At 45.8% G+C, this 13,420-nt stretch overlaps 1 protein-coding gene and 2 non-coding genes across 3 annotated transcripts; all 3 read left to right on the top strand.

Annotated features, from left to right (window-relative positions):
* The first annotated feature begins 5,002 nt into the window (after window positions 1-5,002).
* RPL3 (ribosomal protein L3) lies at window positions 5,003-12,866 on the top strand. Its single transcript, XM_085323632.1, has 10 exons — window positions 5,003-5,057; window positions 6,449-6,641; window positions 7,285-7,453; window positions 8,334-8,469; window positions 9,469-9,655; window positions 10,009-10,169; window positions 10,653-10,754; window positions 11,247-11,342; window positions 11,855-11,974; window positions 12,747-12,866. The coding sequence occupies exons 1-10, from the start codon at window positions 5,055-5,057 to the stop codon at window positions 12,789-12,791; spliced, it is 1,212 nt and encodes a 403-aa protein (XP_085179758.1). The 5' UTR covers window positions 5,003-5,054; the 3' UTR covers window positions 12,792-12,866.
* LOC146585100 (small nucleolar RNA U83B) lies at window positions 9,768-9,859 on the top strand. The gene has a single exon (XR_014898066.1). It is a non-coding gene; the product is annotated as a small nucleolar RNA U83B (small nucleolar RNA).
* On the top strand, window positions 12,223-12,308 carry LOC146585101 (small nucleolar RNA U83B). The gene has a single exon (XR_014898068.1). It is a non-coding gene; the product is annotated as a small nucleolar RNA U83B (small nucleolar RNA).
* Window positions 12,867-13,420: the final 554 nt, after the last annotated feature.

The raw sequence follows: 13,420 nt of genomic DNA on the forward strand, positions 1-13,420 counted from the left end.
AATGAGGCCAGCAAACAGCATATGTGGTGCTGTGTCTGGACTGGATSCTCCTAGCTGAGCTGGTTTCTTAGGTATACCAGCCAGCATGATTCCAGGTGCCGGGTCAGTTATCCAAAGCCTGGGCTCAGTCCATGTTAGTTCAGCCAAGGCTGTCTGGCTGACCTAGAAGCAATGTGACACCAGGCCATTTTGACCAACAGACCAGGAGCCAATTCTCCAAAGCATCTGGCTTTCAGCTGCTATAGTCCAGGCTGGATGAGTGCAGGTCTGCCCAGCCCAGTTACTGGCATCCTGTGCCTCACATGTGGGTCCCTTCCAGATCTTTTGAGGTGCTCTTTCTCTCCTCCTTGATCAGGAGGTGCAGGATATTTGGTCCAGGCTCCTGATGTGATACATGGTCATTTTGGGTTGCTGAGTGATAGTCACATGCCGACCTGTGCTTATTTAACCTGCAAGAAGTGCAAGAAGTGATTGGTTCCTTATAGCCTTACTGTCTGTGTAACCCTCAGGGTTAGAAAAGAAAATGAGCAGCTGCCAGTGCTCTGTTTATCCCTTGCGACCCCATCATAGTTTCTCCTGCAAGAGATGCACTAGGTGCACTAGCAACAGGGAGGGCTGCTCTCCCCTTTCCTTGCTCCCACCCAGGCATAAGCAGGCATTGCAACAAGCTATTTGGAGGAAGGAGGAACGGGGTACCAGAGCACATTTTCCTGCCTTGCTATCAAAATGGATATTGGYGTTTCTTTTCTCATCCTCCCGCTGACAGGCTAGGCGAGGGGCCGGGGCAGCCTGGTGAGGAGTCCTACAGGTTGGAGCTAGCGGCAAGGGAGACGGGGGTTCTGCTTGGCAGCTTTGCTGACCTGCATGGTTGGGTCTGCAGGACCCGTTCGCCCCCAGCCCTCACACCGAAGAGAAGCATCRTTGCCTGATGCGGAGCATCAGAGCTGCTGCAGGAAACATTTCGGCAGCAATCATGTTTCAAATCAGTTATCACGCAAAGGCACTCACACATTTTCAAATCTAGGCAAGTCTGAGAGAGCTTCTTCAGTCCGGTCCTATCCCATTTCCCTGTGCCGAAGGATGGGGAGTGAATAATTTATCTCCTGTCCTGTAGCTCCCTCCCTGTTCAGGTTTCATCTCAGATCTGCTTCTGTACACTGAAGAGATACTTCCGCAGGAGCTCCTGGATTAGCAAGTTACTGACAGGGACAGAGCAAGCCAATATTATCCAGTGATAGAACTTGTCTTTATGGTTTATTTGTGTACTGAAAACAGTAGTAAGTAGAGCAGGAGAAATAATATATGAATAATACAAATAATAAGATCTGCAGACAGGTTCCACAGTAAGTCTTACTTCTAGTTCCTCTTTCGCTGCATAACTTCAGCATTTAGATTGTCTTTATTGTCCATTATTAATTCAACAGGAGCACACAGAGGCTGTAATTGAATTCGGAGCTGTGTTGTACCAGGCACCATAGAAATACGTATTAGGATGYAGTCCCTGAAGAACACGTAGTCAGCTTGAGAACATGTTCCTGCAAGAAAAAAGTTATTTGATGTCTTTTTATATCTTAAGATATGCAAAGATGCAAAATAAATTGATGCCAATGTTAGCAGTGAAATCTATTTGATCTTATTAATTTTTAAATAATCCATGTTTTCTTTTCTTTGTTGTTACTRTATTTTTTCACATTGTCTAAGTAGTGTGCTGCATCTTTTGCAAAGTCTGAGGAAGATCAGTCAAGCATCTTGAGTTACAGGTCATTACAGTTTCCTATGACTACAGAGGTACTTAATAAAAACAATTAAACATTATGACAGGATTTTCTGTTGAGGCATGTATTGACTCACAACTTTGAACAAGCAGATTATTTTTTGGAAAAAAATCTAGCTTATTCAAGAAGGATGATTGCAGTGGTTCACACTTTCTAATGTTACATAGATCTGAAAAATGACGCTGGGATATCGTTGCTTTGGATAACATAAGAATCACAGCTAAAGATTTATTTAAGAAGTTGCATGTATTTTATTATGTACTTCTCTTTCCTTTTTTTTTTAATTAAAATATAACATCTGTGTGTCTTTACGTAAGTATAAACACTTAAATTTTCAACAAACTCTGCAAGGTATTTTATGTGTAATTTTTTTCAGGGTCCACTCTYGAAAATTTAATTTAAGGAAAGACTTATCTGCTTTGATGAGCATTCTCGTAMCTAAGTGTTCAGGACTTTTTTCTTATTTCCTGGTTGGCAAGTATATTTTGTAGGTGCAACAGTGGAAAAAAAATCAAGTACGTCCTAAACCACTTCACAGACTTCAGCCAATTTGAAGCTGGCAAGACAAACTCGGCTACATCACAACATCATGGACAGCATTGTATAAAGCTGCCATCACACTTCAGTGTCATGGTAGCAGAGCCYAGAGCAACAGAGCCTTCTTCTGCCTTAGGTTTTCCACTCTCATGGAAGTTGGTGGGCAACTTAACAGCTAGCCACATCAGCAAAGCGTGCACTGATACCAGCGTTTCCTTTTCCTAGGCTTGTGTGTACTGTTCAAATACAAACACAATGCAGCACCAGTTACACCAGGCCTTGCCATGTGGCCTCTGATGACCACCTGCCTCGGAGGGCTTCTGCCACAACCAGTACATCTGGGATCCCAGGCTGCTCTTTCACCAAGGAGGAGGGAGAGAAAGAACAAGGAATAAGGGAGGAGATCTTTACCTGTGATTTTGTATATATATATATACATGTATATATGTATGTTTGTGTATATATAAAAGGGAAGATGCTAACATGTTCTAGAGTAAGTCTTAAACAGAACTTTTCTCTTCAGGCTTAGACTATAGTGGAGCCTCAGACTGTTTCCTGTACCTCTCACTCTGCCATTTGAAATGCAAGCAGGAGAAAGGAGGATGATGCCAACACTGTTCTCTYTCCAAAACACTTATGCAGGGGTGTGTGTAGAGTCCGCTTCAACAGTGAGAGGCAAACTGCCTTCAGAAAAGCCACACTGCCTACTGAAAACCGAGCTTTGGAGGCTGTGTCTGCGAGGTAGATAAATAGGTTGCTAAACAGACCAACAGACATAGACATATATGTTAATTGGCAGCAACAATAAAGAAGTTGAGGTGGGTATCACATTTCTGCTGCGTGGTTTTAACAGTGCTGACTGGAAATGAGAGCRGCTTCTTTTGCTTCCCTTCTTCCTTGTCTTGCTGGATGCTGCTTACTCAGCTAACCCAGGTCCTTGTGACCTTCAAACGCCTTCCTATTCATTCTGCGTATGGCACTTTTTCTTTCATTTGCCTCTTTATCTGCACACAGCAAGGTTAGCACCCAGCTGTGATGATGGTTTTTGCAGTATGAGCCCTTTCTTATCCTCATCATCCTCTCATCCTCATCATATCAGGATGGTCTGATATACCACTCCTTCCCCCTCTGCTCCCTGGAGGTTTTCTCAACAAGCCGCCCCGCCTGGTGCTGCAGGGAGGCTCCCTTAGRAAACCACATTGCCCTGCCCCTCTCCTCCTCCCAGCTCATTTTCTTCCTGCCTGTCCTCTTATTTTACATCATTTTTCTCCTCCATATCCTCACTGTTTTCTSCACCTTCCTTTTCAGAGCATCCCTTCCTCCTAATTCTGCTCTTCTTGATCTCTTTCCTCCCTCCCTCCCTCCACCTTGTAATCTTTTTACTTCAGCTTCTTCTTATACTCTGTTGCTTCTCTGTGGCTACCTAGTCCCACTCCCTGCTTAACGCTCTCCATCAGAAGTTAAGATTTAGACTCCAAATTTGTATCCCATGTTCTCTATGATTTGGACTGAGATCCTCACCACCGCRACCTGCTTCGGCAGGTTGGTGGGACAGGAGAAGCCCTGCAAGGCAGGTGCAGATGGGCATCTGAAGCAGTGTCTCAGGAGATGGCATGGCTGGACAGAGGGCAGAAGCAATGGTCTCCAAGGTTGCTGGCCTGGGGTGGCAGGGAGAAACCCGGGCAACTCTGCATCTCGCGGCCTGCAGGGAACATGCCCGTGCCCCTCACAGGAGCCCCCAAGAGAGCAGGGCCCCCGCCAGGCACGCGGCTCCCGGCAGCACCTTTGTAACCCCCACACAGACCTGCCAGAGAAAGGCAGCGCGGCAGGGGTGAGCTCACCTCGCTGCGACCCGCAGGGAAGCCCCAGCTTCTCTCACCACCTTCTCCAGCTGCCGGGAGGCCCCTCCCCGGCCCCAGAGCAGCCAGGACACGGTAGAGCGGGTGCAAGCCGACAGCAAGGACCACAGGGCCTTGGTGGCCGGCAGCATCGTCCCCTGCCGCTGAYGGGGCGATGACAGCAGTCGGCAGCATCAGACGAAGAGGGGGTCAACAGGGCCGCATGGCGAGGCCGGGCCGACCCATGAGGACAGTGGTGGGAGGAAGAAGACAGGCTCGAACGAAAGAAACTGGAGGCAACTTAACGCAGGAGGGAAATTTCAGGCAGCTCCTGGGCCAGCAGTGAGATCGCTGCTTTATTAGAACTCTTTTTTGCTTGCTGTGTCCGAGCTCTGCTTGCTCGTTGCAGTCTGCGGCTGTCTGCACCAACGCTCACGACTTATGTAGGGCAGTTTTCTAGGATGCTTCAATCTAAGACACGCTGGCACAAAGCCACCTAATACCCGCGGGGCAAACACCAAGCCACGTCCTGCTCTCTGTGGGCCAGCGAGGGACTAAGAGACATTAACGTAGTTTTATGTCACGGGATATCTCACTTTAAAGAGACAAACAAGAGATACACTAAAAGTTCAGGGGAGCCAGCAGGAGAAAAGCAGATTTTACCCGACGGCGGCGGCTCCAGCCTCCCCCCCCGCCACCGCTTCGCAGAACGCCGCCCCGAGAACTTTGAGCACATTCGCCACCCGTAGCCACCCCGCGCGCGTCACGGGTGCATCACAGCGCGCGCTCGCGAGCGCGAGGGTGGGAGGGGGAAGCGCCTGCGCAATGCCTCATGGGGGCGGTGCGTCTATAAATAGGGCTCGCGCGGCCGGCTGCGGCCCTTCCGGCGCAGCGCGGAGACGAGATGGTGGGTGCGGGGGTGGGAGGGGCGGCGCGGCGCGGCCCGGCCTGGCCTGGCCYGGCCTCGGCGGCGCCATCCCTCGCGTATCGCCGTCATCCCGGCCGCGGCGGCCGCCCGGGCCTACTGCCGCCGCGCGGGGGCCCTGCGGGAGGCGGCACGGGGCTCATTTCAGCCCTCGGCCGGGGGCGGGCGAGGCTTTGCCGGGGAGAGGGTGTGGGGATGCTGGGCGGCCTTGTCCGTGGCGGTGCCTGGCGCCCCGTTATTTCTCAAAAAAAAAAAAAATCCCCCAAACCAACCAAAAAAGCCACTTTTCCAGGCCGGTAGCCTGGACCCGGTGTGTTTCTGGGTCGGAGGCGCTGACTGTTCGTGCCAAAAGTGGGACCTTGCTCCCTTGTTTACTGCCGCTACTGCAGCGAGGCCATGGCGGGTTGTAAACTCTGTGGAGTCTTTCTGTAATAATAGAATTCACCAGGCTTTACTTAAAAGGGTCATATTTCCTGCTTGGTTATGTTATATGTAACCGAAGATGGGAAGCAGTCCCTCTGGTGTATGCATGCATTATATGTATACACAATATGTGAAGCTACTAAGCTGAGAGCGTTCAGTGTTAACATACGTGTCAAAATTTGGTTTGGGTGGGCCGTAGCACAAATTTTGCTTTTAATCTAAAAAACAGCCTGTTCTGAGAATGGTAAATTATTTCCTGCCTGATGTAGGTTATGTAGCTTTGTCCTGAAAAAACACTACTTAGTTTTCCTGATCATTGACACTTTGCTCCTTGTGTAACTGTATAATTTTTTTCTGCTATTTAGAGATGAGGTTGGCTGGGTGGTTCTTTGAGCTGAGAGTTCTCAGAATAGTATCCAACTTCTGTCACACTACAGGGTTGGTGGTTAAAGCAAACATAACTTGAAACAACTACATTCCAACCTGAAGCAGCTAGCTCAGGGTGGATGTTAAAATGCTGTTTTATTGTAGTTTTTCTAGTTTGAATCGATTTTTTTTTTTTGCAATGAGTATTTGTATAATGATTATTTATTAAAACATAAGACTGTGCATGCCTCTCCATTTCTCAGATTCTGGCGAATGTTGAAATCTGGGTGACATGCTGTGGCCATGTTAACAGCTTGCATGGTTCCATTGCTGGTGCACTTGGTTTCTTAAAATAGAAGAGAATGTTAAAGAAGTCGAAGAGTTGAGGCGTGTGTATGGCAATATTGTGATAATGTTGTAATGGATTTAACAAGCTAAACAGCTGACATTAAAAAGAATTTCTAGAATGCAAAGTGTCTATATGTAGTGTTTGTTTAATGCCAGAAGAAAATTGGCAGTTGGCCTTTGAGTGGGGAGAATTGGGTCTCTGAAACATGCATTAAAAACTTGTTTTCTCTTCTTAGTCTCACCGCAAGTTCTCAGCTCCCAGGCATGGGTCTCTGGGCTTCCTGCCCCGCAAGCGCAGTAGTAGGCACCGGGGCAAAGTGAAGAGCTTTCCTAAGGATGACCCCAGCAAGCCTGTCCATCTCACTGCCTTCTTGGGGTACAAAGCTGGCATGACCCATATTGTCCGTGAAGTTGACAGACCTGGATCTAGTATGTATTTATGTTCCTTTTAATAGGAGGATTAGTTTTTTTGTTATAAATGGTGAAAAGTGTCTAGTTTTTAGGTATCTCTGAATTTTAGTCCTCACTTGCCTTCACCCAATTCCAAGCCCTTTTTGAATGGGAAGAAAGGTGTAAAATGCTCAAGCCACTCCCACTTCAATGTGAATGATATCCTAGCACCAAGACTATATCTAATAGTGCTTCCTTTTTTGGTAATGGTCCTATTTGAGATGCATGGTGACTTGCAGAGAGGCTTGATGGTTTAGTTTAGCTGTGCTGTAACAAGCTACTTACGATGACCTCTTCTCGATGGGCAGACATAAATAAATCACCTTTGGTGTTTTTTGCTGATTGTCAAGTCGTGAACATAGTTCTGTTACTAGCTACCATCCATTTCGCCTACCAGGCTTTGTCAGTGCCTGCTGCTGAGCCAGCCTCAAATTTCTGTAAGGCCTTTTAATTACTGCTTGTATTCATTGGCCGTTTTACCATGCATCTTCCTGGCCTTTGTGAAGAGAACATGGCTCATTGAACCTTTGTTACCAGGCTTTTGGGGGTGTGGAGGATGGGAAGATGTTTAATAGCTGATGCTGATATTAATTGGTATGCTCTATTTTCTGTATTCATGCAGAGGTGAACAAGAAAGAAGTGGTAGAGGCAGTCACTATAGTAGAGACTCCTCCCATGGTCATTGTAGGCATTGTGGGCTATGTGCAGACTCCACGTGGTCTCCGCAGCTTCAAGACCATCTTTGCTGAGCACATCAGTGATGAGTGTAAGCGTCGCTTCTACAAGAACTGGTAAGAGAGGAGCTTTTGCTTGTTGTCTTTCTTTATCTCGCTCTATAGTTTACTGTTTTGCTGGGTTGCAGGTTATACCAGTACAACTTTCTGAAGCATCTTTTCAGTGATTACTGTTTGGCCTTGATGAACTTGCCTAATAGTGTGATAGGTTAGAGCTGGCTACTCTGGCAGGGTGACAGCCTAATGTTGGTTAATGCCCTCTTTGGCATGTGGGTGACAGTGTTGGCATTTGCCTAAGATCTCCCTAGCAGGCTACACATGATGATCTTTCGACGGGCGGACATAAGGAAATCGCCATTGGCGCTTGTTGTTGAATGTCGAATCCTGACTGTAGTCCTGTTTTCTCAGGAAAGGGGAAGACAAATGTTTTTGATTACTCTTCCAGACACCGTTGTTCTGATTCAAAGTATGCATGTTTGCTTAAGTATGGCTCCAGTGTGTCTAGAGCTTAGAGTTTATTTATGAACTTTGCAAGCTGAAAAGAGGTCAAAGAAGTGCAGTAAAGGGCTGATGGGTGTCACAGTAATGATGTTAGGCATAGCTCAGGTTTACAAGGGGGGAAAAAATCACAATATTGTGAAGTGGATAACAGTCATGAAAATTGCTTTAAAAGATTGTTTTTCTGTTCAGACTTTTTCTACAGTCTTCTGTACTGTGACTACTAATGCACTTTGGAATTCATGGCAGCTCCGCTCAGCTCTGGCAACCCTGCCTCTGTCTGATGAGCTCCAGGCTCCGCTTGCCAGTGGAAAAGATTCCTTAGAAGCTGGCAATGAGCCGAAACCTGCTAAGGTGGCAGCTCCTTCCGCTCATCCCTGCTTCCCAAGGGGATCGATGAAGGGCTTAGCCAAACCTTGTCTTTGCTCTGCTCCTGAAGGCACAAGTCCAAGAAGAAGGCCTTCACCAAATACTGCAAGAAATGGCAAGATGAGGAGGGCAAAAAGCAGCTGGAGAAAGATTTCAATAGCATGAAGAAATACTGCCAGGTTATTAGAGTCATGGCTCACACTCAGGTAAGTGTCTGCAGGACTCGGGTGTACTGTGGGAACACCTAAGAGTGAGCATAAAGCTTACTCTGTTTCCAAGGTCAGATTTCTGCTGTCAGTTTGATGCTAACTGTTGAAGCACAGTATAAATACTAATACTCTTAATTCTGTGCAAAGTGTAGGCAGATGCTTACAGTAGCCTCAGAAGCAACCATTAATTAGCAGTCTTTTGAAGTAGTGTACAGAAGTCTGAACAATACCGGGAGCTACTCAGGCCTATGCTGACAGGTAGACCCTAGCTCTCTGGATTACAGCTATAAATGCAAATGGACTAAGTACTTAATTCTAGGGTGTGTTCACCTTGATTTCAGGCCTCAGGGAAGTGTTCTGTAGGGGCAGTGAGCACTCAAGGCCTTTCAGTAGCTCTGATCATCTCAAGGAGGTGTGTACTGAGTGGTGTGGTAGTTTCTCCCTGGCCATCAGTTTGCAGCCAGACTTTCCTGGGAAATGCAATTACATCTCTGGGTTGGCTGTAAGTGTAATAAGATACAGAGGTATGACTTTGTCCATTTTATTAGCATTAGCTCTCCATTCTAGGCAGCAGCAGTAGTATTGCAGTTGTCTCAGGCCCTCTGTGCTGTATACAGTAAAGATAACTGTAAATGTGACCTTGCCTAAAGTGTCCTTCAGCATAGTAGGCTTTACCTCCTGCCCTTCTTGGATGAAGCATATCTGGTGGCTGTGGGGGTTGTAGGCACTTTCTCCTGTGGGTGGTTTGCAGCTTGCAGTTGTTTTGGCTTGTCATTTAAGCTTTGACACAGCCTTTGCCCTCAGTGTAGTCTTTTACTTCAGTACTTTGAAGTTGTTATAATGGAGAACAAATAGATATATATATATATATGTATATGTATATATGTATATATATATATAAAACTGATTAGACCAAGACTTAAAAAGATACTGAGATAGAAAATATTACATCAGTCTTGGAAGAACAGCAGCTAAATTCCATCCTTTGTTTTCTAGATGCGTTTGCTCCCCCTGAGACAGAAGAAGTCTCACTTGATGGAGATCCAGGTGAATGGTGGCACTGTTGCTGAGAAAGTGGATTGGGCCCGGGAGAAGCTGGAACAGCAGGTGCCTGTGTCGACTGTCTTTGGACAGGATGAGATGATAGATGTCATTGGAGTCACCAAGGGCAAGGGATACAAAGGTAAACACTGTTGATATTCTCTTTGTGATCAGGACAGATTTCAATGATATCCCACAGTCTGTGTTTTTACGCGTACTTGGGCCAAGAGCTGAGGAGGTATTCAACACTTATTGCTGTTCTGTGATGAAACCATGGAATAAGCGCTGGGCACAGCGTCTGACATCTGTGAGGAGTCATTCCATGCTGCCTTCCTTCTGAGAACGCAACCCAGGGACAGGCACTTCACCAATAAATAGTTAATTCCTGGTATGCTGAGTCTTGAGCTTATCTTTTTGCCCAAGAACAGCTACTAGAAAAGGATATCTTTACCTTAGTTGAACAATAAGCAACACTGCTTTGTTTTCTTGCTTCAGGTGTTACCAGCCGTTGGCACACCAAAAAGCTGCCCCGCAAGACTCACAGGGGCCTGCGCAAAGTTGCCTGTATTGGTGCATGGCATCCTGCTCGTGTGGCTTTCTCTGTGGCTCGAGCTGGTCAGAAGGGGTATCACCATCGAACTGAAATCAATAAGAAGGTGCGTGCACCTTGTGCCTCTGAATTTTTATGAAGAAACTAAGGCTGGCCAAGTTACTGCATGATAAGGAACAGATTGGAGAGTTTTGCTATAGTGGCTTAGCTCTGATTGAATGTAATCTTGAGTGCAGTAACCAGTGTTGTCCCATTGCAGTATGGCTATGGCTACTTGTATTGACAGAGGCTGAGTGGCACTTTGTGGATCAAGAAGCAGAAAGGAGTTGCATGTTTCTGCATAATGTGGAAGTAAATGGCCAAGAATGTCTGCTGGGAAGAGTTCTGAATCATGTCCTAATAGGATGATTCTCTAACATGCCAGCTTTCTGCTAGTTCTATGTTGGACAACCATAAGATTTCTCTATGATCATACGGTTTCAAGTACAACAGACACTTTTGTTCAACTTGATATAGAGTCGTTTCCATGTTGGATGATTTTTGGCCCTTTCTCCTATTGTTTGCTGAGTAGAAGTTTTTGTCATTTTAGATCTACAAGATTGGCCAGGGTTACCAAATCAAGGATGGAAAGCTGATCAAAAACAATGCATCAACTGATTATGACTTGTCTGACAAGAGCATTAACCCTCTGGTGAGTTGTTGCAGTTGTAAAGACAGTGGTTTTAAGTTGCAATGCTATGAGGCAAATAGGATGGATACAAGATGCAGAACAATTGAATGAAGAACTCTTGAGGGGAAAAACTCAGTTGTTGTAGGAGGTGGTGTTGCCAAGTCGGTCTCAGTATTGAGTTGTGTAACTTGCTTATGTTTAATACTTGGTGGCAATATAAACGAATGCTATAAACATAGAAATAAGTCATGCAGATAAGGATAATTCAACAGGGAGAGCAGGTTTTGTTTCTCTGTCAACTTAATATTGCTGTTCTCTGCAGAAGTCTTGCAGCAGCAGTAAGTAAACTGCTATAGCAAGAGACTTGATAAGTAAAATGTAATACTGAAAACAATTTCAGCAAATGTAGGAATGGCTGAGACATGGAAGTAGTATAAGATGTCAAGAGGTGGGCAAGCATGTGATCACTTTACACGGAGCAGAGAAACCAGAACTGACTTTCTCCTTACTCAGGGAGGCTTTGTCCACTACGGTGAGGTGACCAATGACTTCATCATGTTGAAAGGCTGTGTTGTCGGGACCAAGAAGAGAGTCCTAACCTTGCGCAAGGTGAGTAGCCCAGGGTGCTGCGAGGTGGGTTGGAACAGCTTCAGTTAGCTGCGCTGCCTGTGATAACAGGTGTCTTGGTTTGCTGCTTGGGGATTCATGTAGCCAACTAGAGAGGAAGACCTCAAGAAAGACTATGGGACATATGTACCACCACCTAATGTTCGTCACCTCAGGAGCAGCACTGAGTATCTTTCCCTGCTATTTTAGTCCTGGCCTGTTTGCAATGAGAGATGCACTTTAGTGTTAAGAATTTTGTTGTGCATCATCGGGACACTGGCAGGCAGGCTTGAGCTTGCATCTGCTGATGCTGGTGTGGGATGACTAGTCTTCAGCCTTAAAGACCAAAGGTGCCAGCTGGCTTATCGGCAGATGTTCCTTCCATAGTAATGGCTGGAGTTTAGGGCCAGAATAATTTAGGAAGGAGTTTTTTCCATGGTGGAAAAGTCAGCATTGCTGTGATCAAGTAGATTGAAAAAGTGCTACTGCATACTCACGTGGCATCTCTCTTGTAGTCCCTGCTTGTGCAGACCAAACGTCGGGCCCTGGAGAAGATTGACTTGAAGTTCATTGACACAACCTCCAAATTTGGCCATGGCCGCTTCCAGACAGCTGAAGAGAAGAAGGCTTTCATGGTAAGGATGTGATTTTTCTGGAGCTAACAAGTTCTTTAGTGTTGCATATCTCTATATAGTCGTTTGGCTAATTTATAGCTTCACCTTGGAGCTGCTGCAAGGCCAAAATATCCATAAAACAGTGTAGCTTTGTTTGACATTGTTTGTCTTGTCAACTTGACTATTCATGACCACAGACAATAGCTGTGGTCTCATTTCCCCTGTGACTGCCCTTAGTTCTTGAGGAATGTGGCCCTGTTCAGGTACAAACTGTTCAGTGACGGGCCCAGAGCGAGCCCTGAGCAGTGTCTGAACTGTGAGGGGTGGCACCATGTTGCCTTCCTTCTGAGAAAGCTCCAGGCAGTGGTGTTAGAAAGCCTGTGAGCTGCAGGCTCAGGGTAGCATTCTCAGTTTGTCACTTGCTGAGGAAGCAGATCTTGGGCCCCCTGAGTCCTTGCCTGAGTATTGGGCCCTTGCAGAAGCAGAGTGCTGTTCAGCTGCTTGGTTGATGTATGTGAGGTTTTCCCACTAGGTGGCACCAACATTTCTTCTCTATTAAATTTTAAATCATTTGGTGCAATGTGGCTGCACCAAGTTCAGTTTCTGCTGAAAGCTTTAGCTGGGAGTATGGAATTTGGGAATTTGCAGCAAGCTGTATCATTGAGGACACTTTCTGAGTTAATTTGTTGGAAGCAAATTTGCAGTGGGGAAATTAGACTTGTAACTGGAGATGATGGGCTCTTCTCTGTGCTGTAGGTGGACTGCTGCTAATTTCTTTTTTTTTTCCCTCCAGGGACCACTCAAGAAAGATCGTATTGCAAAAGAGGAGACAGCTTAATGCGTGGGACTATCTTGTGTTCTGTGGCCTATGTGCTCTCAGAACAAAAAAAAATAAAGACTTTTAGAGAATTAAGCTCTCTTGTTTTATAGATACTTTGTGAATTCTGGTACTCTTGCTGCAGGTCCTGTGGGTGAGAGCAAGCCAAACCAAAGAAGTAAACAAAGCTCAAATTCATGAGCACCRAACTCATAGTAGGGTTCCTCTAATGAGAAGGAAGTTGTCATTACTATTTTCAAAAATTAAATGTTTTCAGACTCTTACTTGATTCACTGGAATAGTAAAGCAGCAGAGGTCCTAAATTATGGTGCTTGCAATTACTAAAGTACTCTACGTCTTAATCATCTGCCAGGTGTTTAAAGAGCTCCTTAGATTCAAATGAATCTTGAAATTCATGAATGAAGCCACTTCAGATTGTTGAAATATAACTAGATTTTGTGTACCTGCCTGGAGTGGGTGGCTGTTGCTAGCTGTTGCCATGGAAATTCACTAGCCTCCAAATGGCAGGAGAAATACCCTGCGTGTTACATAGTTCTCAGATGCAGCTTGTCACTGGCTGTTCATGAAAACAGTAGACGCCAGCACCTAATTCCCACCTAGTGTATCAGCTTATTTTCTCTGAATCCTTT

The sequence above is a fragment of the Rhea americana genome, unplaced genomic scaffold (genome assembly GCF_003343005.1).
Source record: "Rhea americana isolate MKP2758 unplaced genomic scaffold, rheAme1 scaffold_85, whole genome shotgun sequence".
In the NCBI taxonomy this organism is placed as follows: Eukaryota; Metazoa; Chordata; class Aves; order Rheiformes; family Rheidae; genus Rhea; species Rhea americana.